The sequence below is a fragment of the Pseudorca crassidens genome, chromosome 19 (genome assembly GCF_039906515.1).
Source record: "Pseudorca crassidens isolate mPseCra1 chromosome 19, mPseCra1.hap1, whole genome shotgun sequence".
Classification (NCBI taxonomy): domain Eukaryota; kingdom Metazoa; phylum Chordata; class Mammalia; order Artiodactyla; family Delphinidae; genus Pseudorca; species Pseudorca crassidens.
Genome location: NC_090314.1, coordinates 9,235,202 through 9,261,874, shown reverse-complemented (window position 1 = coordinate 9,261,874; position 26,673 = coordinate 9,235,202). Strand labels below are relative to the sequence as shown.

At 41.7% G+C, this 26,673-nt stretch overlaps 2 protein-coding genes across 5 annotated transcripts in view; one reads left to right on the top strand and one right to left on the bottom strand.

The window, feature by feature from the left end:
• Positions 1–567: 567 nt before the first annotated feature.
• Positions 568–15,811, bottom strand: SCO1 (synthesis of cytochrome C oxidase 1). Of its 2 annotated transcripts, XR_010937431.1 has the most exons (7): positions 15,480–15,811; positions 14,322–14,412; positions 11,103–11,300; positions 10,268–10,360; positions 6,441–6,556; positions 2,240–2,409; positions 1,340–1,476 (listed from the first exon to the last, which is right to left on the bottom strand). XR_010937431.1 is itself a non-coding variant. In XM_067715529.1 (6 exons), the coding sequence occupies exons 1-6, from the start codon at positions 15,762–15,764 to the stop codon at positions 1,342–1,344; spliced, it is 918 nt and encodes a 305-aa protein (XP_067571630.1). In that variant the 5' UTR covers positions 15,765–15,809; the 3' UTR covers positions 568–1,341. The 2 variants fall into 2 exon arrangements, 1 of the variants encoding a protein (XP_067571630.1); XM_067715529.1 differs by lacking the exon at positions 2,240–2,409 and having other exon boundaries at positions 568–1,476; positions 15,480–15,809.
• A 9-nt stretch (positions 15,812–15,820) lies between these two features.
• ADPRM (ADP-ribose/CDP-alcohol diphosphatase, manganese dependent) overlaps positions 15,821–26,673 on the top strand; it is a 150,212-nt gene continuing 139,359 nt past the window's right edge. For 2 of the 3 annotated variants that reach the window (XM_067715527.1, XM_067715526.1), the window contains exons 1-3: positions 15,821–15,925; positions 22,760–23,377; positions 24,164–24,280. In XM_067715527.1, coding sequence (XP_067571628.1) covers positions 22,777–23,377; positions 24,164–24,280 — 718 coding nt within the window. In that variant the 5' untranslated portion in view covers positions 15,821–15,925; positions 22,760–22,776. The remainder of the gene's footprint in view (positions 15,926–22,759; positions 23,378–24,163; positions 24,281–26,673) is intronic. The other variant, XM_067715528.1, reaches the window with a different exon arrangement.

Below are 26,673 nucleotides of genomic sequence, written 5' to 3'. Positions count from 1 at the left end.
ATATCTATAGTAGGTTTTAACATTGAGAATTTAAAAACCAAAAGACAGCGCCATGCCACGTGCACAGAGCACAGAACTGATGTGCAAGGAAAGCCCATGTCTGATGAGGCGCCACACCTGTTACGGTCTGTTGAGACTTTCAGAGGCTTTGCAGCAGTTTCAGGTGGAGAATGGTGATAAATGGTCAAGTCCAGACAGCAGGGAAGTTTTGAGTAGTTTTTGTTTCAGAAACAAAAGCCAGCATCTTCCTGAATGGCTGTCTGCCTAGCACTTTGTGGATGGATACACCAGAAGATGACGCACCTAACTCGCCCAGATGCAAACCTGCCCCCCTCCACCCTCAAAACAGTCTCTCAAGGCCCCAGTCCCCCAGCCACCGCATCAGAGGCATCTGGGGTGGCAAGTGTGAACGCAGGTCTTTGCATCCTTCCTCAGCTCAGTGAACCCAGCCCTGGGCCTGGGAACCTGCACTCTAACAAGCACCCACCTACCTGCCCCCTCGAGTCTGGGGGTCTCAGCCCAGAGAGCTATAAGCTGCCATCTCTGCACCCACAAGAAAGGCCACGGTTGTCCAAGCTGCAAAAGCACACCTTTATTTCAGACAAGTGCAATCCGGTACAGGCAGGAGGGTACTCTGTACACACTCATGGTCTGTATCCTCTTACACCCACTTGGCAGGTCCCTGAAAGCCTGGCACATCGTTCAGCTAAAAATCACATGAAAGGTCCCTAGGGAATCTGATCTAATGGTTTGCCCCAAACAACAGCTTTTCTCTACATTAATAAAATCAGCACCTGCTGACAGGGGAACACAATGCAAACCTGACAGTGGTCTTCATTAACAAGCAAGACTACACTAATGCTTTCAAGCATAAAGGTTAACTGTGAATGTAGAGAGCCTAATTTGATTGTTATCAGCCACCAAGAACTCAAAGAGGAAAGCAAGGTCACTATGGAAGTTACGCTCTCCCTGGAAATTCACTACAACCTGCCAGAGCAAGAGTCCAAGACACTGGAGGGACAGCCATGCTGATCAGAGGGCTCTGCTCACGTGGAGACCCCACGGCTGCGTCTTCTCCAGCTGTGTCCTTCCCTGAGGTCCATTCCGCTGGCTTCACGGCAACTTGGTCCTCTGGTCTCAAGGCGACCATTTGGGAGACTTCTGGTTAAGAATCCATCCTTGCTGAACCCAAGAGTAGCATGCCCTGCCCCAAATTTAGGTGTTCTCCTGGTACGAAGGCCATTCTGTAGGTTGCATGTATACACATATAAGTATCAGCCCCTACGGGAGACAAAGCTTCCTTCCTCTTTAGCAGGAGAGCGCATGGCCGCGCTGCTTTGGCTAGCTCTTTTTCCTGTGTTCCCTCATGTGCGCAGCAATCAAACCAGCTATTTCTGCATTCTTCTTGTTCTGGCCAAAATAATCTAGAAACTCACCATCTGGTCCAATCAAGTACATTATGATTGTATGATCCACCTGCAGAGAAAAGGGGGGAAGGAGAGGATGACAAAAAGTTCACCAAAATAAGCTGCTTATTTTACTGAATAAATGCTACAGGATAAGAGACTTCACATTACTAGTTAAGCAACCTTTGTAGCATCTATTATTTATGGAACAGGCCTGAGTCTATTATACTAAATACACAGCAACGAATTATCTAAAATCTTTCCAGAAATTTGCCGACTATTGCCTGACACATCAGCTAGAACTTGGAATTCTTTTGGTTCAATCCTTAACACACTCATCCACACAATTTCTGAGAAAAGAATGCACTTCTAAGAAATGGCCACTGCCAGCCTTCATTAAACAGCCAATGCTTGGGGAACAGCAAAGCCTGCTTGGGAAGAGCCTACATTTATGACTAAAATATTTCATCTGATCCCTTAACCATATTATAAAGAGATACCGCACGGGATTAAAAGTGTTGGTGAAAAATACTTTCTTTATTAAGTTCTAGGGTATATTCTTTTATGTTTTAGGAAGAACTGGTGATCATTCAACAGGCTAAATTCTGCTTACCATGTTATATTACAAACAAAAACAGAAAAGTAACCACTAAATATATAATATATAAATTCTAATACAGTATTTAGTCCTCATATTAGTGATTCAAATGGAAACATGGCAACGAGTGTTGTCCTCCCCTAAGAACAATCCTACTACGCTGAACAATCCTACCTGAAGCACATCACCCAGAAGTTCCTCAGGAGCCGTAAGTGCTACACCCCCAAGGAGTTACCTTAAATCCATTATCCACTTTCATGGCAAAGTTCTTAAAGTGTTCCTAGCTCCACCTAAAGTTTAGACTAGCCATCAATTTTTTTTACTTATATGCTTCCACAAATCCAATTTTAAATGAGTTGAAGACATGGCACTTAGAATCCTTGGAATTTATTCCAGGCTTGATTGCTGTTTGGCAAAACAAAAAGAAAGACAGGAATGCGATCATACATACCAAGCTGGAGACACCCCAAATATACCCAGACACACGATGTGTCTGTTAGATTACCGTGCTTTTATACACACACATTCATAGAGAGTACATGGAAAGAGCCACTTGCTTATTCACATAAGGAAAGAATGTAGACCCAGAGGGCTCAGACAGCTGGTGATCTTGAGGGGGCTGGGAGTAATTCACTGCGGGAGGACAGGGAACCCGCGTTTCTCCAATTGTCTGACAGTCAGAACTAGGTCTCCAGGTGTCTCTTAAAGCCCTACTCCACAGCTTACACCTCTCTTTCTCCCCATTTCTTCCTCTTTCCTATTCTGTCTATTCTCTCTCCCCCTTAAAAGACCAGAATTTCAGCATGTGTTGGGCTTATTTTATGAGTGTTCTTCACATAAATTACTTTCTAATACATAATAAAAAAATTGTTCTACTCAAACTGTCAAACTTGTCAGTGGTCACGTCTCAGTGTTCACTTGGATTGTGGGCAGAGCAAATCATATGTAAATAAGAATGGAAGAATACACAGTAAATGTATACAATGAAGTCTTCCACTCCCTCCAGACTCCCAGAGTCCCTCAGTTCTCCTCAGAGGGCACCACTACCACCAGTTCCTGCTGTTACTCTTCGAGAGAAACCCTCTGCGTCTATTAGTGTGTCGACAACCACCTATTTCTTTTTAGACAGAATTAACAACACACTGTACTTGTTTTCTCACTTAGCAATATACTGGACGTTGTTCTGTATCAGTACATATATAGTAGCCTTTTAAAGAATGGTTGCTTGGTTTCCAGTCTTTTTTACAAACAATGCTATAGGTTATCTCTGTAAGACAAATTCCAAAAAATGAGGTCTCTAACCTAAAAAGTATTCCACTTTAAATGCTGATGATACTGACAAACAGCCTTCTTATGAGGGCGTATCAGTTTAATTCCCATCAACAATGCATGGAAGTGCCAGCTCGTCCAATTTCACTCCAACACTGCAGCATTTTCTCTTTTCCTAAATTAGATTTTGACAGTATCTTTGGCCTTTCTGATCTAACAGGTGAAAAATGGCATCACATTATACAGTTCACATTTCTTTTATTGTGAATAAAACAGAACATCTTTTCTTAGGCGTGAAAGCTATTTGTATTCTTTTGCAAGAGTATTTCCTAATTTTTAGAAAATAATGTAATACTATACATATAACGCAATGATGTGCACATTTAGCTTTCAGTGGAATTCTAAACGCTTGTAACCTGCGTTACATATACTATAGGTCAGAGGATGCCACTCGTATTCAAAGCCAGAAGCTCACCTCTGTTGCTATCGAGATTTAAGAAAACTTCATTCCTTTATATCTCAACCTTTAAGGTACTCCCTCATTCCCTTCATGTCCTTAAATCTTAAGAGAAGTTTCCCATACCATGTTGCGGATTAAAATCTGTAACCTCAAAGGACAGAAGTCATACTAATGAAAAACCCAAGAAACTGGAGAGTGTCTCCCCCTACTGGTTGATTTGGCAAATGTACAGCAGTGAACTCACTGATTCTTATCAAACGTCACATTCTTATGGCAGTAGACCAGTATTTACTTGTCAAAATGGGGTCTGGGATGGGTTCTAGAGGATCCAAGAATCTCTGTAAGACGTACATATTTACATCTTGATTTTTAAGACTAAAAAACTTAATATCCATATTCTGGATTATCTGCATGGCTACCTTAGAGTGCAAATCTCAGTGCCCAAACCTTATGTGATTTATGTTTATGAGTTCACTGGCACCTCGCCGTATACACACGTAGGCTACACAATGAAAGGTTTCAAAGTAATTTAAATAAAAAACCACGAGGGGCGGCTGACTATAGAGGTGGGTGTCTCAAATCACATTCCTGTGGTGAGCAGCGCTTCGGTTTCAGCCAAGTATCTCTTACTACGTTAACTGAATGTTTTACTTGTTTTTTTTTTTTTTTTTCTTTTTTTTTGGCGGTACGCGGGCCTCTCACTGTTGCGGCCTCTCCCATTGCGGAGCACAGGCTCCGGACGCGTAGGCTCAGCGGCCATGGCTCACGGGACCAGCCGCTCCGCGGTATGTGGGATCTTCCTGGACCGGGGCACGAACCCGTGTCCCCTGCATCGGCAGGTGGGCTCTCAACCACTGCGCCACCAGGGATGCCCATGTTTTACTTGTTTATAAGTTGTTTCCTCTAATTTGTAAAATTAATTTTAACTCTAGAATTATGAGCTATAAGCAACAAGACTAAAGGGTGTTACCTAGTTTACAACTGTACATATGTAAACAATTTAATAAAACTATTCAGCACTGGAAGTCAGACTGACTAGCTCAACTGCTCCCACTATCATCATAAGTTAAACCTCAAAACCAGTCAATACAACTCTTTCATAGGAAGAGTAACGAATTCTGAAAAGCTCTTGTTTCTCCACAGCTTCCTTTCTGCTCTCCTCTCATTCTTCTCATGCTGCTGGTGTGACAAGAGGAAACCACAGTAGGGTCCCTCTACTTTCCTTAAACTTAGGGTGTAAGAAGAAAATGCTAATTTTTCTTGTCTTTTTCTCCCATGAACCCAAGTTTCCCTAAGTCTATGAGGCACCACAACTAGAAAATGTGTGGGCTTAAGGCAAAGGGACCAGAAACGTGCTTTTAATTTAGGCCAAAGGCTACAGTGCTGGGACTTCCCTGGGGGCGCAGTGGTTGGGACTCTGTGCTCCCAGTGCATGGGGCCTGGGTTCGATCCCTGGTCAGGGAACTAGATCCCACATGCGTGCCGCAACTAAAAGTTCGCATGCCACAACTAAGAAGCCCGCCTGCCGCAACTAAGACCCAGCACAACCAAATAAATAAATAAATAAAACATTTAAAAAAAAAAAAGCTACAGGGGCACATGTGCTCCAGGTTCAAAAGTGGTGAGGAAATCACAGTGGGCCATAGAGACAAAGCACCACAGTGGGATGTCCCCTCTGCATGTCACTCTTGGGAGCTGGCCATGGCGTTGCGGGAAGAGCAACGACTCAGGATCCTGACCATCTTTCTTCCTACAAAACCAGCTCTGCGGCTGGAAAGGTTCTTATGATTAATCACTTTGTCTAACCAATACTATAGAGAAACTAGAGCATGACAACTGAGGAAAAAACCTGAAATGATACTAAAATACAATGTCAACTCTTCATGTGATAGGGAAAAACGTCCACACTGAGAAGGAAACTGGGTGCGTAGGGGTGGCGCTTATGCTTCACTGTGAAACCACTGACTAGAACAGGAACAAGGTGACCCAGGACTCCTGGGCAGTGCTGATGAACGTGAAGACGGCTCTTTAATGTAAGAGCTATAGAAGAACAACCTGATAGAATTTGTTCTTCATCATTAAAAAAACTTCATTAAGTTTTTAATTAATTTAAAAAATTAATTAATTAATCCTAATTATGTAGAGCATAATAGCTGCAAATGCAACTAAACAGAAAATTATGCAAACGCATAGTTGGTATGAGAAGAAATCTTATGGGAAGTCTAGTTGCCTATGGCTTTCTTTTCTCTTGCTTTTCAGAATTCTTACTTACTCAACCCAAAAACGCAGTTCCCTACGGCCTAACACTACTTCTCAAAAGGAGTATATTTCTTATACCTCTTCATTGAGGGCAGAGAGAACCAATACGATGTTTATCAACTAAAATGAGCTTTGCCCCAAACGATTATATTATATTATACTGAATCTAAGATATCCCTGATTTTATATTGCTCTATAATTTTATGTGCCACTAGAAAAGCAGGCAATTAAACTCTAAGAACAATGAATATAAATTAAACAATCATCCTTCAAAAAATATATATACTTCTTCTATCCTTTCAAACATCCCTAATTATTAAGGAATTGCTATGATCTCAGATTATCTTTCGTTTTAATTTCATTTTTAAAGCCAGTCATCACGGAAAGCTATGTGAATGTCTGGGACCTGGGAGCCTGTCCAGGTGTTGAAAGCTGTGCATTTGCTTACTATGTAGTCCTCGTCTTCATCCTTGGGGCCAGGGCTGTAATACACTCTGAATGCTCTGGCCACTTGATCGATCTCTTCTTTTGTGCCAGTTAAGCCAATCAGTTTGGGAGAAAATTCTAAATAAAAAAATGAGAAAGACAGTGAAAAAGAAGCAAGCGAAACAACCATCCCTACACTTCAAAAAACAGTATCCGTTATACAGCAGCCCTACTGCCACTTTCTTCCTGTGAGTCCCTAAACATTTCTTCATGTTTCAAGGAAGAACAAATTCGCATAGAACAAATGAAAATTCTCCTCTGTAATATATGTTACATTCACCAAGATAGATCACACTGGAATTAAACTAGAAATCAATGGCAGAAAGATATCTGGAAAATCCCCAAACGCATGGAAATTAAACACACTTCTAAATAACACATGAGCCAAAGAAGAAATCTCAAGAGAAATTTAAAAAATATCTTGAATAAAATAAAAATGGAAACACAACTTATTGAATCCATATAGTAGAAAAGAAGATCTAAAATCAATAATATAAGTTTCCACCTTAGGATCTAGAAAAAGAGCAAATTAAATCCAGAGTATGCAGAAGAAGAGAATTAGAGCAGAAATCAATGAAACTTAAAACAGGCTATTAATAGAGAAGAGCAATGAAACCAAAAGTTGGTTTTTGGTAATATATAAGTCAAATCCTTTCATGACTAGTAAAGAGCTGGAGGGAATATATTCTAATTATTTAAATCATAATTTTTGTTAATTTAGTGGTTCTTAAATATTTAGGTGTAGTTCTGAGATATGCTGAAGTTTAAAGATACTATTATGAATTAAGCATGACAGTTTTCCATTGTATCATATGAGAAAAAAGTTTGCCTGACAATTAGTTCATACCAGATCAAAATACCTGTATCTCATTTTCTAACATAAAACCTCACAGCATGCACTTGCTATTAAGTTTTTGGAATTCATGTAAGTAAGCTGGGGAAGTCACTTAAAAGACCTGGATTCACCAGACTACTGAGCCGAGTCCAACATTTAGCAGCAGTACCTTCTTCCAAAGGTAGAGGTAGCCTATTTTTATTCTTTGGACTAACTCATTCTAAATTGGAAAACTGCTCAGGTGCTGAAAAAGCAAGGTGGCTTGTTCTTCTTCCCTACGCTCTGACTAAATGAAGAGAAGGTGAGTGAAGCCTGAATTAGTTGCACATCCAAACCTTTTCAAAAAATTGTTGAAATTGCAGTTAATTTTCTAAATACCAACTTAAATATTTAAAAATCCCCCCCAAATGCAACTAGAAATGATCATATCATCAATCACTGTATGTACCTGCTGATGAAGAATATTACTGTAAGGTTTTGGTATTTCCATTAAGTACGGCAACTCAAATGTCTACTCATTTGGGGATTATCTAAGGTTTGGTTAATATGTGATAATAAACAATTGCCAACACACATTTAAATTGGAGATCATTTATCACCCAATGAGTTATACCTGCTTTAGAAAATAACGATGCTATTGCTCAAGTTTCTGACATACCTGTAAACTGTGGACATAAATTCTGCTTATATATAATAAAAACTCTACAACTTCAACGAGAAAACAAACCTTTGTAACCTTGGGTTAGGCAAAGATCTCTCATATATGAAACCAAAAAAATTATCTATAAAAGAACAAGCTAATAAACTGAACTTCATCAAAATGGAAACTGCTCTTCAAAAGCCATGGCTGACATGACAAGCCATAGACCAGGAGGAAATATTTGCAAATCATACACCTGATAAAAGACTTGTATCAGGACTATAAATGATAAATAAATAAGTAAAAATAAACAGCCCCATAAAAATGAGTAAAAGATGTGGAGACGCTTTACCAAAGAAGACATACAGATGGCAAATAATGGCATGAAAAGATGCTTAATGTTAAAAGTTATTAAGGGAAACGCATTAATAAAATCACAATGAGATACCACTAAGCATCTACTGAAGTGGCTAAAATTAAAAAGACTGGCCCTACTAAGTGTGCGAGGATGTGGAGGAGCTGGAGCTCTCACACTGCCAGCGCAAGTGTAAAAACGTACCGCCACTTCCGAAAAAAGTGGCAGTTTCTTAAAAAGTTAAACATTCACCTATCATATGACCCAGCCACTCCACTCGCAGGTATTTACTCAAGAGAAATGAAAGCGTGTGTCCACACAAAGACGTACATGTACATGAGTGCTCAGCAGCTTTATCTGTAATAGCCAAAGACTGGAATGTCCATCAATGGGATACTACTCAGCAATAAAAATGAACTGTTGACACACGCTACAACATGGATGAATCTCAACAGAATAACACTGAAGGAAGTCATTAAAAAGCATATACTATATAATTCCATTTACATAAACTTCTAAAAATGCAAACTAATCTATATTGATGGAAAGCAGATCAGTGGTTGCCTGGAGACACGAGGTGGGTGCAGAGGAGGGACATGAAGGAGGAATTAGCAAGGGACATGGAAGCTGCTGGGGGTGATGGATATGTTCACTCTGACTGTGGTGATGGTTTCCCAGGTGCACACATGTGTCAAAAGGTAACACACTGTGCACCTTAAGTATGTACTCTTTTTATATGGCAACTATTTCTCAATACATGAGTTAAATAATAAAATATACAGGTCTTACATAAGACACATTTTAAAATAACTCAAAGTTTTAGTGGATATGCATTAGAAGGTATCATACAATAAAAATAAATAGAAAACTATTCATTAGTCCTTCTGACCAGTAGCTTAAATCAATTCCACCATAATTAAAATGGAAATTCCTGATTTTTAAGCACGCATGTTCCACACACTAGTACAACAACAAAACCTGTCTGATCAGATTTTTATTCTCATCACTTTTTTCAGCTTAAGAAACTTGAATTCAGAGAAATTACCCAAGCTCACAAGAACCTAAACATTCACCCTTAATTCTAGCATAATTTATAGTCTTTAAAAGTACCTTCTAGGGCTTTCCTGGTGGCACAGTGGTTGAGAATCTGCCTGCTAATGCAGGGGACATGGGTTCGAGCCCTGGTCTGGGAGGATCCACATGCCGCGGAGCAACTAGGCCCGTGAGCCACAATTACTGAGACTGCGCGTCTGGAGCCTGTGCTCCGCAACAAGAGAGGCCACGATAGTGAGGCCCGCGCACCGCGATGAAGAGTGGCCCCCGCTTGCCACAACTAGAGAAAGCCCTCGCACAGAAAAGGGAGCCAACACAGCCATAAATAAATAAATAAATAAACAAATAAATAAAATTTGAAAAAAAAAGAAAAAAGGCAAAATTCCTTAAAAAAAAGTACCTTCTAATAGTTTTTAAGTGCATGTTGAGATGTCTGAATTGAAATTCTTCCTTAAAATGGTTATGTGTTTATCATTAATATTTTAGATTTATAAAATATACACTATGAATTCAAAATGTGCTTATATTTCATAATTTTTCTTTAATCTCCCAATGAACATATTCCCAGAATGTCTGTCTGTCCTAATTTTACAAAGGGAAGAGTAAGGTAATCAGAAGCAATGTGTCCCCTCAATTCAAGGGTCTCTTTACTTTGTTGATATATGAAGTTCAATCTTTCCTCTGTGACAAAATAAAGAGCCCTGCACCAGGAACTGAGAGGCCTCTTCCTTATTTATTTACTTACCGGCCTCAGTCACAATTCTGAGACTCTTTTCATCCACCTATAAAACTGGTGACAGTACCATATATCCCCCGTATCTTACAAAGCATTCCAAGGTGCAAATAAGCTGATCTTTCAAAAACTGTAAGAGCTAAACACATGTAAACCATTGTGAATAAACACACCTTTTACATAATTTGCGATGGCTTCTTTTGTGTCCCTCTCCGGGTCAATAGTGATGAAAAGTGGAGTTAAATCTGGCAGAGTTGGAATACTATCTGAAAGAAAGTTCTCATTAATCAGTATTCACATTTTAAGGGAAAAGAAAAACAGCAATTACAGCAGCGTGTAGGGAGTGCTACAGCAAGGTGTTAAGGCAACACAGAGGGACATCTAACACGGATGGGGAAGGGGATGGGACAGCCTCCAGGAAAGGCAGATATATATATATCTGTGGTGCAATCAGATAGATAGCCTATCAAATATCTGCACCCCTGCACACATGCTGTTACTCAGAATCACATCACGTGGATATCCTGTCTCCTAATCCAATGCAATGTTTGTAGGATTCCCCCGCCCCACCCACCATTTCTCAAGGGCAAAGAAACTATTGATAAGGACTGAATATCCTGGAACAATTCATTTTAAGAAGGATATACATCACAGACCATACCACAGATTTCCTAGTCTAACCATCAGTCACCAGGGAAAAAGCAATGGCAGTGTCAGTGATGAAAGGCTACAAAAAGAAAGGGACACAAAGCAGAGTTAAGGGAGACCCAGACCACACCAACATTTTTAAGCAACCTAACATTTAGCATCAAAACAAGCTTCCTTTGGTAAAGAATAAGGTCATGGGAATCACAGCCACTAACAAGCCTAACACTTAGATTTATGTTCTCACAAACTGAATAATTACAACCCTCCACCTAACAGTAATATAAGAATGTGAAAAGCATAGTAACATTAGGGACATCAAGTAAACACATACTTTTTTATAGCAAGAGATGGCTTTCTTACCTATTTCATCCACAACTTGAATCATTTTTTCTAGTTCTTCTGGACAGATATCAGGGCAATGAGTGAAACCAAAATAAATCAATACCCATTGACCGAGGTAGTCCTTATCAGTTTTGGGCTCGCCAGTATGAGTTGTGAGGGAAAATGGGCCCCCAAGTAAAGGCTTTCCGATGCTTCGCTGCCGTTCCTTCTCCAGCTCTTAAACACACACGAACACACACCGAAGAGGAAAAAAAAAGTCAATCTAACCACAGGTACTCAAATGCCTGATCTATGGTTCATTCTATACTACTGACTGAGGGCACAAAATATGGAAGAAATAGCCTCAGTTTTCAAGAAGCTTAAAAAATCTTTTAAATAAGCATAAAACAATAAAATAAAATCAAACACTATTGTATATAGTAAGGACTACAAGAAAAGAAAGTGGTAAAACTATTTTCTTCCTCCTCCAGAACAATTCAGTCCTTAGCCATCAGGTGTGGCCACGATGGGGGTGAGGGCAGGGCAGAGCAGAATGTCTGAGCCCAAGTGGGCGAGGTGGGTGGCCTGGCAGTGGGTGTCTGAGCCTGAATGTGCTGAGGAGGGCAGCTGTGTGAGGAGAGGACAGCAGCGATGGGAGCTCAGTTACACACAGGGGCTTGACCAAATAAGTAAATACATTAAAGAGCTATGGATGAAAAAGGAGTTAGATCGATGGAAGGAGAGAAAACTAGAATGAACGCTGAAGTATTGGAAAGAAATGGGAGGTACAATACAAACTTATAGTTTCAATATATATAGATACAGAAATAAGTATAGATGTAAATAAGCACATCTCTCTCCTAGCTCTGTCCACTGAAAGGACCCAGGGGTGGATACACCCCAATAGCAATGAGCTCATATCCTGACTTCTAATATCCTCCACTAAAAGGAAATGAGGCTTTTTAGAGAAACGGCTGATACCAGGACTGGGGCAGAGAAAGTACACGAACCTAGAACATCCTTCTATGTCAGAATTAAGGAAGAACCCAAAGCACATAGGAGGCATGTCAAAAGGAAACAGAAGCCTGTGTCGAAGGGGCTCCCACTGACCAATATGGGACGATGTGAGCGTCAAACCAAAGAGAATGATGGATTACAACTCACTGGCTTGCTAGGAAATCATGAATCACACTGATATAAATAAATGAATTGAGAGTTTGATGGAGAACAGAATATTTACATGTATAAATACATAATATTTACATGTGTAAATGTACATCACAAAATACACATTAATTACATTTCCAGTAGAGAAGCCTGACAGACACCACCTTAAACAAGTGATCAAACTGAACTTAAATCAGTAATGGGACAAACTGAAATCATATGACACCTGACTAAATGCAATGAAAACACAGCGTCCTGAATCTAACCATGAGAAAACATCAGACAAACCCAAACGAAGGGGCAGTCTACAAAATAACTGGCCTGTAATCTTCCAAGCTGTCAAGGTCATGAGAGTCCGGTAAAGGTTGAAAAACTGTTACAAACTGAAGGAGACCAAAGAAAAAACTAGGTATGAGGTGTGGCTCTGAACTGGATCTTTCTGCTATAAAAGGAGGGCATCAGTTGGGACTTCCCTGGCAGTCCAGTGGTTAAGACTCTGTGCTTGTACGGTGGGGGGCATGGGTTCAATCCCTGGTTGGGGAACTAAGATCCTGCATGCCACAAGGCACAGCCAAAAAAATTAAAAATAAGTAAAATAAAGGAGGGCATCAGTTGCACAGCTTGAATGAGGTCTGAAGATTGAACGGTGTTAACATATTGATGTTAATTTTCTGATTTTGATGGCTGCATTGTGGTTATGTTGGAGAATGTCCTTGTTTGTAGAAAATACACAAAGTATTGGGAGATGGTGAAGCATCATGTCAGCAAATACTCTCAAACAACTTAGGCACACTTTTTTTTTTTTTCAAAGAAGATGTTGGGGGTAGGAGTTTATTAATTAATTAATTAATTATTTGGCTGTGCTGGGTCTTCGTTTCTGCGCAAGGGCTTTCTCTAGTTGTAGCAAGCGGGCGCCACTCTTCATCGTGGTGCGCGGGCCTCTCACTATGGTGGCCTCTCTTGTTGCGGAGCACAGGCTCCAGATGCGCAGGCTCGGTAGTTGTGGCTCACGGGCCTAGTTGTGCCGCGACATGTTAGATCTTCCCAGACCAGGGCTCGAACCCATGTCCCCTGCATTAGCAGGCAGATTCTCAACCACTGAGCCACCAGGGAAGCCCCAAGGCACACTTTTAATACTGTTTCATAATACAAGTTTTTATAAAACAAAATTATTAACTAAAGGTGAAATTCCAAACTAAAGTCATAAGAAGCTTGGTTTTTTCTACAATCGTCTCTACCATTACTTTCCTAGTTTGTCAGGTCTGTTTCATTTTGAAATTGAAGGAACTTAACTGTTTATTAAAATATGAAAATCATATCAATAAAACACTGCTTGCTACACAAAAGAAATATACCTGTATATCAATATGGATCTTATATTCCTGAAGTTCTAAAGCCTATGAATTTTCACTCCCAGCTGTAAACATTATCCTTTATATAATGTCATCAAAAGAGACTCTCTAAAGAATCAAAACAGAGTAAGTGATACTTTAAAGGTTTACTGGAAACTTCTAAAACAAATCTTAAAAGTCCTGAAATATTCACTAAAATATAAAGTTCTTGTAAACAGTTTCTAAACACTCTGAGTGTTAGTCCAGAGCCATTCCTTGCGGTGAAATTCCCTCTGGCCTGGCAGAACCTCATCTAGTGAATCCTTCACTTCTGTGTCTGTTTCACTGTCATGGGCGCCTCAGTGGCTGGACTGCACCTTAGTCATCTTTGCACCCTCTAGACTTCTTACTATCTACATCCAGATCTGTCCACAATAAGTCTTTTCACATGGTTAGACAGTGGTGCCCTGAACACATAAGACAGTGGAAAAACAGGTGAAATCCAAATAAAGTTTGTAGGTTAGGGAACAGTACTGTATGAACTTTAATTTCTCACTTTTGATAAATTAGCCATAGTTATACAAGATATTAACATTAGGGGAAGAAAGGGAAAGATACATGGAAACTGTCATTTTTACAACTCTTCTGTAAACCTAAAATTATTTCTAGATAAAAAGCTTAAAAACAACAATGACAAAAAGATGACAGTCCACAGCCAGGAAGGATTTTATTCAGCGCTGACCAGATGATATCTACTTACTCTCTGTCTTTTCTTTCTTGAAGTACTTCATCCCAGCCAGTAAAACTCCTCCAATAGCAAATGTGATGGCTAAGGACTTCCAGGAAACAGGCTACTGGGGCAGAGATTTCAAAAATAAAAATACTAAAAAGATGAAAACATTTAATCACACTAAACTTATTACAGTATTTTTGAAGATACCTACACACAGGCCTCGATCTTGTTAAACGGACAGCATGTTTCACGTTACTTTGGGATGAGAAAATACTGAAAGTTTCTGGGGATGCAGTTGCATCTGGGCTCCTAACACAATTACAAATGCACTTCTTTCCAAGGGAAGGTTCCCTAAGTCGATTTGTTTTCATGTGGATAAAAAGACCCAAGGCTCAAGCACCATGATTGTTACCACGTGTGACCCAGATCCCACCTGCTGATTTAAAAACCAGTTAATCACCTGCTTGTGCTGATACTGAGAATACATAGAAATAAACCAAATAAATTTAGGAGGTTAACCTAACTCTGGCTTCCAAAAGTAACAAAGCCGAAGTAGAAGACAGCTAAAAGTGGAACGTCTTGCAAACTGCATCATTATTTCTTTGTACTTTTTCCAAGTCCCAAGATAAAATAACTCATTAACCTTCCCCCAGCTCCGAAGACCACTTCTCTTGCCTATCACTAGAGCCTAATGGCTCTTAAGTTCTTTTGGGGTCAGAACTAGAACCCGGGAGAAACCAAAGAAAAAAGGCATATCCAGCACGCCACTACGACCCACATGTGCTCAATTTCAGCATATACACACCAGACCTCCGAAGGGAGAGCCAAGTGATAAATAATAAAAATGCTCTGACGCGCTTCAATCTTGGGAAACTTAAGGTTGAGACCCAGCCCCCACGGTTAGAACACCTGAAACTTATTTTCTTGGCGCAAAAGCTAACTAAAATCCAAGCCCGGGTATCTAACCACGTGGAGAGGGTGTCGGTTCTGAGGTTCTCTTTACCGCTGAGGGTCCGTGCAAACCGGAGGAAAATGCGGGATGAGATTCTGTGACCCAGGGAGGTCAACCGGCGGAGTGGAGGACAACTTGAGGCCTAGTGGTTTCTGAGGTTATGACGAAGTAGGATAGGAAGGGCGCGCAGGGTTGACTGGCGAGCAAAGGCAGGGCTCCAGGTGTGCACTCACCCGGGGCTGCGAGGGGCGCGTGGGGTCTCCGCCGCCCTTCGGCTCCGGTCCTGACGACCCGGGCGGGGGCTGCCTCGCCGTGCTGAGGAGCCGGCACCGCAGGCAGCTGCCAACGAGCCCCGAGGCCCGCCACGCCTCCTCTGGCGGCGCGCGGAGCCGCCCCAGCATGACCTTCGCGGTCCCCTCCCCGGGGCCCCAAACCCCGAGGCCGCGAGGCAAGAGAAACCAAAGTTTGCTACTCGGAAGCCGCATTATCCGGCCGGGCGCGCGCAACAAGCCCGCCATGAGCTCGAGAGACCGCGCCTCCTTTGCCCCGCCCCTCGACTTCCGGCACCGTTTCCGCTTCCTCCGAAAGTGAGGGAGAGCCGCTCTTTCCTCTGCGCTCGATGGTGACGCGGTCGGCTAGCCGGTAGTCTGGGAGCCCTTCGCTGCGGAGTCGGCGCGCGGTAGGTGGTTCCTCGCGGCTGGAGGCGGGGCGGGGTGGGCCGGGCTGGGCTGAGGCCTACGCGGGCGGGCGGCAGGGCCCTCGGGAGCTGGCAGGGCCCGGAGGAGCGGGCCGCACCGGGGATCGGGCTGCGCGGCGGGAGCTGGGCCGGGAGGCCTGAGTGGAGCTCAGGGGCCCGGGGCTTCGGCGACCGCAGCCTCTCCTCCCCCACCGGGTGCCCCCAGCCTCGGAAAAGAGAAAACGGCGTCCGGAGACGGCCGGGACCGGGCAGTCTCCGTCCTCAGCCTGGAGGCCGGTCCTTGACTGCTTTACACCCCTAACGTAGAAGCGGACCCATTGCGCTTGAAATAATGTGCGACTTTTTTTTTTTTTTTTTGCGGTACGCGGGCCTCTAACTGTTGTGGCCTCTCCCGTTGCGGAGCACAGGCTCCGGACGTGCAGGCTCAGCGGCCATGGCTCACGGGCCCAGCCGCTCCGCGGCATGTGGCATCTTCCCCGACCAGGGCACGAACCCGCGTTCCCTGCATCGGCAGGCGGACTCTCAACCACTGCGTCACCAGGGAAGCCTTGTGCGACTTTTTAAACACATTTGCTGATTAGGATATTTGAGCGGTTAGGGTGACAAGGACTAGTCAAGTATGACTGAACTGCCTGGGATTTATATTCGCAGGGTATAAGGAATCTGAATAGAAATACCGGCACTGTACGGAGTGGTGTCTCTCCTGCGTCATGTCCCAGCCCATGACTTGGGCTCCCTGGGCCCTAGGATTTCTACAAGCCTGTATTTACACAAGCCCCCTGTTAACGAGGCGGAGAGCGTTCGTAGGTTGACTTTTCATTCCTTGCGAAAGTTTAACTCGCGTTCATTCTGTCTTGCCTTTGTTTTTGTCTCAGCATCTGCAGTCTTAATCTCTCTCCTCCCCGCCTCCGTGCAGATGTGCAAAATACAAAAAAAGGAGAAAAAAAAAAGCCTTCTAACGTTCTTAACTTTGGATCCCACTCCCGCGGGGCCTTTTTCAGGGCGTCCGCTGAGCAGAAGCATCCGATGCCTGGTGATGGTGGCCCCGGAGCGGGGTAATTTTTTATGAACTGGCATCATCAGCCAGTGTTCTCCTCTGCTCGCCCACCAGGAGGTTTGTAGTAGTCTGTAATTACCTGTGTTTCTTGATTCCTGAATTGAGCTGGACTTCTCTGGAATATCGGCTCAAAGTAAATGTTCAGCACTTCAGATCATTTTTAATCAAACTGATTTTTCTGTCTTGAACTTGCCCATGCTTCAGATCTTCTCCCCCGCCCCCACCTTATTTCTCTGTGTTTGTTTCTCCAGGGAGAAGGTAGTCCTCAAATTGACAAAAAGACACAAAAGTACCCTGCTTATTCAGGCAGTGCGTGTGTAAAATTATTGTTCACCTCTTTGCTCAGTTGTAGGTTAATTGATCAGACAGCCGTCAGATACATTAAAATTGAACTCAAGATTTTTTTTCAGCTGGTCTGTTAATTTTTATTTTCCAGAGTGATTCTTTTAATAGCTGGACCCTTTATTTGTTTACCAAAGCATTTTTATACAACTTCTTCATATTAAATTTATAATGCTAAATAAAATACTAGCTTCTAAAACAGTTCCTGGCTGAAAGTAGGTGTTTTATAGCTGTACATTGGATGAATTGCTAACACCTCTGAGCCTGACTTCATGCACCTGTAAAACGTTAGTGTTAAAAGATACCTAAAACACTGTCTAGTGTACACCTGTCACTTGTGAGAGGAAAATCAGAATGGTGTTGGTATTGCTAAGAGAGCTCACTGAAATGGAGTCGGGAGGCCCTTGAGGATGTGTGACTTAGGCATGTCTCAGCCTGGATGGAATCTGACCTTTGACCATTTATTGTCCTAATGAAGTCATCCAGAACATGTGCTGGAAACTCACGATACCTAGCGGACCCCTAGCCTGGAATAATTCGTGATTCCTTAAAGACAAATATTTCTTGACTTGTGTCAGAGTCAATCACAGTTCTCAACAGGCAGCTAACCCTGTGGCTTTTCGTATTTATGAGCCCCTGACTCTTTCTCTTCCCCAGAACACTCTCAGTTCTACCTGAATCTGTGTCTCCCAAATTGCAGTTCTTAAGACCCCAAATAAATTCATTTCTTACTTGTAGCCTCCTGCATTGTGTTTTGTTTGACACACTTTTATTACTCCTCTTAAACCACCAAGATCACAAACGAGTTTTTTTTCTTTTTTTCCCCAATTTAGATACTTTCCTTGAACGAGACAGGATGTAGATACTATCATCTGGTATTTTTTCTATCAACAGTGACAAGGCTGATCAAATTTTGTGCTTGACATAACCTTAGGCTGTTTGACTAGGACAGCTAGGCCTAACTTCCCGGCCCTGTAGTTCACTTGCTTCATCTCAGGTGCAGATCTCCGCCCTCGCCCTGCGTGTCTAGCCACAAACATTTCCTGCCTCACCTTGCCTGTTATTGCTGTATCTAGCACAGTGAATTTCAAGGCTATCCCCCCCCACTTCTTTTTCCACAGCTACCTAGCCCACGTGGGTCTATGTATAAAAACTTGGCTCACGGGCTTCCCTGGTGGCGCAGTGGTTGAGGGTCCGCCTGCTGATGCAGGGGACACGGGTTCGTGCCCTGGTCCGGGAAGATCCCACATGGTGCGGAGCGGCTGGGCCCGTGAGCCATGACCGCTGAGCCTGCACGTCCGGAGCCTGTGCTCCGCAACGGGAGAGGCCACAGCAGTGAGAGGTCCGCGTACCGCAAAAAAAAAAAAAAAAAAAAAACTTGGCTCACGCATCCCTTCCCTGAGATGCTTCTGGCTTAGGCTTCGAGCATCTCTTTATGGCAGTAGTTCCCCTTAAGTGTCTCTCTTTAGTAAAGTCTAGGCTTGTCACATTTTTTTCCTTTGACAGTAGTTTGAAGGGCTGTCTTTCTTCACATCCTCACCATAGATTCTTGAGGGCTTTCTACAAGGACCTTCAGCCTTCTGCCAGTCTTAATTATCATAGAAGTTTTTTATATCATCTTGTAGCAAGTTTTCAGCAAGTAAGCATCCCTGGGCATTTCCTTCTATTCTTGAAAATCATTGGTGCCTAAGGTGGTTTTCGCAGAATGCTGACTGCTTATCCTGCACCATGAATTTTTGTAGGACCTTTTTTGAGGAAATCTTGTTAAGTTTTCTGCATTATTCTGGTCTATAAAAAGTTGGGGTAGTTTCATTTATCTTGAGGTTCACTAGGCAGATATATAATTAAAAAATAATTTTCTTGGGCTTCCCCGGTGGCACAGTGGTTGGGAGTCCACCTGCCGATGCAGGGGACGCGGGTTCGTGCCCTGGTCCGGGAAGATCCCACATGCCGCGGAGTGGCTGGGCCTGTGAGCCATGGCCGCTGAGCCTGCGTGTCCGGAGCCTGTGCTCCGCAACGGGAGAGTCCACAACAGTGAGAGGCCCACGTACCGCAAAAAAAAAAAATAATAATAATAATAATAATTTTCTTAACACGTATAGAGTGCTTTATGGTTTACAAAGTAGACCACTGTGCATTAGAGCTCAGTTGAATCTCACAAGTGATGAGGGTTATTTTGCTCTAAGAAACTGGAACTGCAATCAGTTCTAGGTTTTCAGCTTCACAGCTTCCAGCAGTTCATCATAATACCCCTTAACTAAAACTTAGATAACTTAGCATATGTAAATGGTGCAGGCAAAACTTCCAGAACCAAGTTCACTAGAAACTTGCTATTTTGCTGTCTTTTCAAAAGCAAATTATTTTCTTAGATCTTCTAATTCTTCCAGACTTCATTTTTCCCTAAACTTTAGAATGCTTTTAAAAACTTTATATTATAGACATTTAAAAACGTGCATAAAAGTAGAGAGAATAAACCTCATGTACCCATTTTAGCTGTAACAATTATTCTCTACTCATCTACTTGTTTGTGTGTATTTGGTGAAGGATGGGGAGTATTTTGAAAAAGTTCTATGGCACTGGAATGCTTGTTAATTCTAAGTCTCCCCACTGGAGGTGTCTTTGAGTTGTTGATCTCTCTGTCCACCAGGATCAGTCTTTCTGAGCTCCCTGGCATCTCCCTGAACCATAAAACAAAAGACTCTAAATGAGCCAGAAGAGTCAGTTCCCGGCCCACTTGGTTCTTTTTTGCCCTGACTCACTCACTGTTGATTCCAATTGTCTTTCCGTGAATGTGGTCTTGTCCTCCCTTATCTCTTATCTTTTCTTTAACAGATCACGGTATAAATTTAAGTTTCTGTTTTACAAAATAATTTCTGTGTTTAATAAAATGCATATTTTTTTCTATCCTTAGCCTTATCTTTGAAAGCTATATGTAATGAGCATTTGGAATCTCTTTTCTACCCTAGAACACATTACTGCTTTGAAGTATGTGGCCCTTGCTGGTTCTCTTCACATTACTTAACTTTCTTTAAAAAGCTGGCAAATCTTCAGATACCCTGGAGTTTCCCTAAACTAAACTGTGTTCCAGTGGAAGGTGCATCTGATAGGGCTTTTGGTATCGCATGACAGAAACCTTAAAGCCAGTTCACTTTGGCTTTACTCAGAGGAGATTTTGTTGGCTGATAAAACTAAATGACCAAGAATAGTTCTAGCAGGAACAGGTGGATCCAAGTGTTCAACTAGTGTTTCCAGGACTTGACTTCCTTCCATCGGTCACATTGCTTCCTTCTAGGTTGGGTTTCTTCTCAGTTAACTTTTCCCTAGCAGCTCCAGTCTTAGTTATCAGTTTTAGCAGAAGTAGTTCCAGTAGTTTTAATAGTAGTTCCAGTGAAAGTCCCAGGGCTCATGCTTATTGATCTCACTGACCAGAGGGAAACTGGGCTTTTAGAGGCCAGGCCTGGGTCCTGGGTCTGCCCCTCTCCAGGCGGGAGGTTGAGGTTAAACCACACAGACTGAGAGTGAGAGTGGGTAGGTGCCTAAACAGACATTGGGATGCTGTGACCAGAACAGGAAATGAATGCTGGGTCGGCAGTGACAGGTGTCTACTGGACAAGATCAAATTAATTGGGACAAAATACCCTCTAGGAGATGTACAGTACATATTGTTACCCTAAAGGCGCTGAGTTTAAAGGTAAAAACAAACAAGCTTGTTTAGCAGGGGATAAAAGCATTCCCAGAAACCATTTTCTCTTAAACTCTGGTGATAACGTTCCAATGATAACACTTGCTAAATTATCTTCTGGTTTGATTCTCTTATTAATCTATACTTGGAATCCCAAATATTTGAAGCCTTAAAAGACTAGGGGTTTTCAGCTTAAATGAGTTTTGTATTTATTTTAATTGTATCTCACCTTTCAAATCAGATTATCTCATCTATACTATCCCTCGTACATATTAACTGAGTTGGTATTTAGTGGGGTTTTCAGATGGGACTGCAGGAAGAAATGAACAACAACAACAAAAAAGTATAAGAACACCAAGGAATTTTTCAGGGTTTCCATCATTTTTTCTGGTTCTGTTTTACCTGTTTTGGGGCTCATTCTACCCAACCAGATTAAGGAAGGAATTTAGCTCATAATTGGGTAGATCACATAGAAAGTGTGTCATTATTGACAAACAGTTTAGACCAAAAAGAGACCCTTAATTCTGAAAAGTGTCAAATAGAAATCTGGCCCTTGTTGCTGATTGTGGAGTTGTCACCTCCACCTCATAGGAGCACTCTGACAGGATTTCACATGTCTGTAGAGTGTTAAAAAGAACTCAGTAGGAATATTCAGCAAATGACTGGAGACCAGGAGTCTGAAAGTAATTTTAGAAACTACAAGTGAATTTTTAGAAACAACTAGGTTTTAATAACCTAGACACCACAACACAATTTATTACTGTAGTTTTTATAACAAGAATAGTTGATAATTTAGGGTCCTAGCCTTTTATTTTAATCCTTAGTGTTCTTGGCACTTTTAAGAGATTACAAATGATTATAAATTTAGATTGTAAACAATCTAATAAAGTAATAGCTTTTTAAAGTCTAAATCCCTAGCATTTGTGGTCCACTGAGGAAGAGATCATGTATGAGAAAAAAAGAATACATATTTCCTGTTTTGTTTAGAGAGAAGGGGAATGTGTTATTCAGGTTTTAAAAAGCTGGTACAAATTTGAATCCAACTTTTGAAGAACCAGGCATCACTACTCACAGAAGTGAAAACAGTCATATCAATATCATAGTTTTTGTGCCGGATTTTTTTGTTTAAATTAATCCTCTCATCTTTTTTTCCTCTCTCTGTTATTGCATATATAAAATATGAGAAAATTATTTGAGGTGACCTACCCATCAACAAAGAGAAAAGATCTAGCCTAACGTAATATACTCCTAGTGGGAACTAATGTATAAAGTACAATGAATGAGTGTAATATACAACTCCCCCCACCAAAAAAAAATCTTGAGCTTTTGATAGAATTATTTTGGTGTTTGTGGAAGAAGGGGTGTGTGTGTGTGTGTGTTTGTTTAAAACTAGTGTATATTTATTAAAAATTACAAATTATACCAGATTTGAATTTGACTTTACTAGAACTAGAATGCCTGTTCACGAATAGGATAATACCCTTTTGTAACTTGCTGTTCTTCTGCAGAATAAAGGTTATCATCTATTTTACAGATGAGAAAACTGAAGCATTTTGAGGACTTGGTAATTTGGACCTAAGACCATCAGACTCTAAAGCCCATGCACTTTTCTCTGTGCCAAGCTACCTAGTGGATTGACTATTAAGTTTAATATTCATTTTACCATTTTATTCAGTCCAGTTAGAAAATGAGATGTTTATAACTTTATCTTTCTCACTTTCCTTGCTTAATTTAGAAAACTATTTGGAGATTATGGATGCTAAGCCCAAACCTGGACCCCTCAGTGAGAGTTCAGAACTTCTTTTCTCCTTTGGAGTTATAGCAGATATTCAGTATGCTGATTTGGAAGATGGCTATAATTTCCAAGGAAGCAGACGGAGATACTACAGACACAGTCTTCTTCACTTACAGGGTGCTATCGAACACTGGAATAAAGAAAGCAGCCCACCCAGTTGTGTACTTCAGCTTGGAGACATCATCGATGGATATAATGCACAGTATCAAGCATCAGAAAAGTCACTAGAACTCATCATGAACACATTCCAAAGGCTGAAAGTCCCAGTTCATCACACGTGGGGAAATCACGAATTCTATAACTTCAGCAGAGACTATTTAACAAACTCCAAACTTAACACAAAGTTTCTGGAGGACCAGATTGCCCATCATCCTGAGACTGTGCCTTCAGAGAATTATTATGCTTATCACTTTGTACCGTTCCCTAAATTCCGGTTCATTTTACTCGATGCTTATGACATGAGTGTCTTGGGCGTGGATCCGTCTTCTCCTAAATACCAGCAGTGTCTGAAGATACTGAGGGAGCACAACCCAAATGCGGAATTGAATAGTCCTCAAGGTGAATTATTCCTTTGAGCTGAGAATCTAATACATTGTCTTTAAATTCTTCAGCTACCTTTTATTCAGCAGGAAGATGGACGATTAAGGTAAAAGTATATTGTCCTGTTGTTCAGGGTCAGGATTTCTCACACGCCTCATGGCACATGGATTGGTGGCATTTGGTTCAAGATTCATTTATTTAACACATAACTGAGTGCCTGATGTTCTGGCCGGGTACTTTTTCTAGGGCAGCTATTCAGAGGCGTAGGCAATACTGACAGTCCCACTTTTTTAGGGATGGAGTAGAGGAAACAAGAGGAAAGTGGACGGGACAGATAATAAATGCAACAGAAATAAGTGATCAGTGCCACCAAGAAAATAAAGTACAATATTATAGAAAACGACTAGGGGTACCATTTTAGTCAGGTGGCCAGAAATAGCCTCTCTAAGGAGAAAAGCATTTCAGCTAAGTGATGTGAAGGAGTCAGCCTTGGGAAGAGCGGGTGGGGCAGAGCACTCAAGACAAAAACCAGTGCATAGGCGCAAAGCAGTGTAAGGCACTGTTACTGAAGAGCACAGAAGGGCCCATGGGGTGCAAGGTGATTTTACAGTGGCTCAGTGGACACAGAAAACAGTCTGTTGTATATTTAGTGTAACGGGAAGCTGGGGAAGTAAGCAGAGGAGAATTGAGATTAGGAGTAAGATACAGTGTGATTTACACTGCTCTAAATTGTTAGCTAAGTTTGAATGCCCAAATGAGGGAAAATCAGCATTTGATGGGTCTAAATTACTAAATTTGTTTCAGGACTTGCTGAGCCCCAGTTTGTCCAGTTTAATGGAGGATTCAGCCAAGAACAGCTGAACTGGCTGAATGAAGTTCTTACATTCTCTGACAGAAACCAAGAAAAGGTGGTGATTGTGAGTAAGTATTTAAATGATTTGATTACACTGGCATTTTAGAGAATGGGTCTAGTTAGGTTTTAAAACATACTAACAATATTTAATATTGTGATATTTTTATAAAATGAAAGCTTAGTTTAAAATTTTTTATTGAGATACAATCTGAATGTAAAATTAACATTTAAGCTTGAGTCAGGAAAGAATTGTAAAATAAAACATCTTGCCATATATTAGAGCCTGTGAGTTGGCCCTTTAAGTTTAAAAGTAGTATTTCCCCAAATGGGTTCAATTGGTGTAGTAATACATATAAGTGAAAAACTCCATCCAGGCCCCAGACCAAATCCCAGCCTCAGGAGACCTACCTGTGAGTGCAGTGACCTCTGCTGATGAGGTGAAAGCAAAGCTGGTGTCTTGGGACGAGTGTGAGAGGCTCATCTGGCAGGTCTGTAACTGTGTCCACCATATGATTGCAAGGAAATAAAATGTGTTGTTTTCGTTTAGAATTGTTTTCCACAGACATACTGCCATTAGAGGTTATAGGAACCTGGAGGTGCTTAAAATAGACGTGTGTGTATGTGAGCGTGTGTGCGTGCGTGCACGCACGCACACACGAAGAACTGAATCTGGATTTGCAGTATGCCTGGTGTACTTGGTTTGGGGGCTGGGATTAGTTCTCTCGGTTAAAATCGATGTGGCCTGATGGATGAGAAGATAGTACTGAGGGTCACAGGGACGGCATGCCATTCTGGCTCTTGTTTCTATGAACTGTGTGACTCTGGACAGATGTTGAATGTGCAAACTGCAGGTTCTCAGGATGGTATCAAATGGACTTATGAACATGAAATCCTTTTGAAAATGACAGGCTCTTCAGATAGTTGGTAATATAAAATTATATTTCAGGGAATTCCTTGGCCGTCCAGTGATTAGGACTTGGCGCTTTCACTGCCGAGGCCCGGGTTCGATCCCTGGTGGGAGAAGTAAGATCCGGCAAGCCACTCGGTGTGGCCAAAATAAAACCATTATATTTCTACTAATCAGTTTTTACTTATTTATCTTTCACTGATGTGGTAAAGATATGAGATGGAGTAGGGGTATTTCTAGAATATCAAATGTCATTCAAGGCTTAGAAAATTATAAGGTGCCCTCAGGGGTTATAGGCATGATGTGACACTGTTTGGCTCTGTAATAAGTGGTTTCCAAAATGGGATACTTCTTGTCTCTGCGTTTTAGTTTTCACTGCCATAATGTACCTGTTATTGTAGAGAATACTGGAGCTAAAAGGGACCTCGAGATCCTATAGTCAAACCTTTTAATTTTAAAGATAAGGAAACTGAACCCAAAGAGATTAAACTACGTAGGTCAAGTCATAGAGCTCCTGAGACTGGAGACCCCTTTCGTCGTCATCTCCCTCCGTACCGTATTCTTCCCGTTTCTTTGCACTTCTGTCAGTGCACCTGTCTGCGTTAGCATCTCGTACGTTTCTTCCATTTTGCTCTAAGCTCAGACACTGGATGAACAACTGAGTGCCTCGGGTTTTCTTTAGCAAAGTTTAAAATGGCTAATAGACATTTTCTTTTGTTTCTGTTTGCTTCTTCACTTTCATTTTGGCTTCTCGGAAGTATTTGGCCTACTCAAGTTTTGGCCATGCAGTTGGAAGGATAGAATTGCTATTAGCTGAGATATGGAACACTGCAGTAGGAGGGATTTTGAGTGAAGAGTTCAGGAGTTCAGGTTTGAAAATATGAAGTTGCAGCTGCCTATTAGACATCAGGAGAGATGGTGAGTAAGCAGTAGGGACTTATGAGTCGGAAATTCAGAATAGAAGTTTGGGTCAGATATATAAACGTGGAAGTTGAAAGAATACAGATAGTATTTAAAACTGTAAATTACTAAGAGATCACCAAGCCATTAGGTATAGACGGAGTAGTGAAGCCTGAGGACCAAGCCTTCGGGCACTCCTGACAGGACACTAGGGAAGTGAGAAAGCAGCAGAGTGAGGATCAGAAGCTGTTGAGGTTGGGAGAAAACTAGGGGGACAGCGGTGTTCTGGAAGCCAAGCATTTCAAAGAGGAGGAAGCGACTAATTGTGTCCGATGAGTCCAGCATGGCATCTGGGTCTACAAAGTCACACAGCCTCCTGGGACTCTCAGCCCTTATCACAGCTTGAAGAGTGGTTTTGTGTGTGTGTGTGTGTGTGTGCGCGCGCTCTGTTACCTCCCCTTTTTTTACTTTTATTATAAACTAATAGATATTAAGCAGAATAAAATTTTCAGAATAAAATTTCAGGATAAAAGTAAACAGTAATAGAGAAAAAAGGAAAATGATTTAATGGGAAGAATCAAAGACCAGTGAGCTGTTGTACCTGTACGTTGGAGTGAAACCGTGGCCTGATGTTGATGTGGCCTCGTAGGTGCC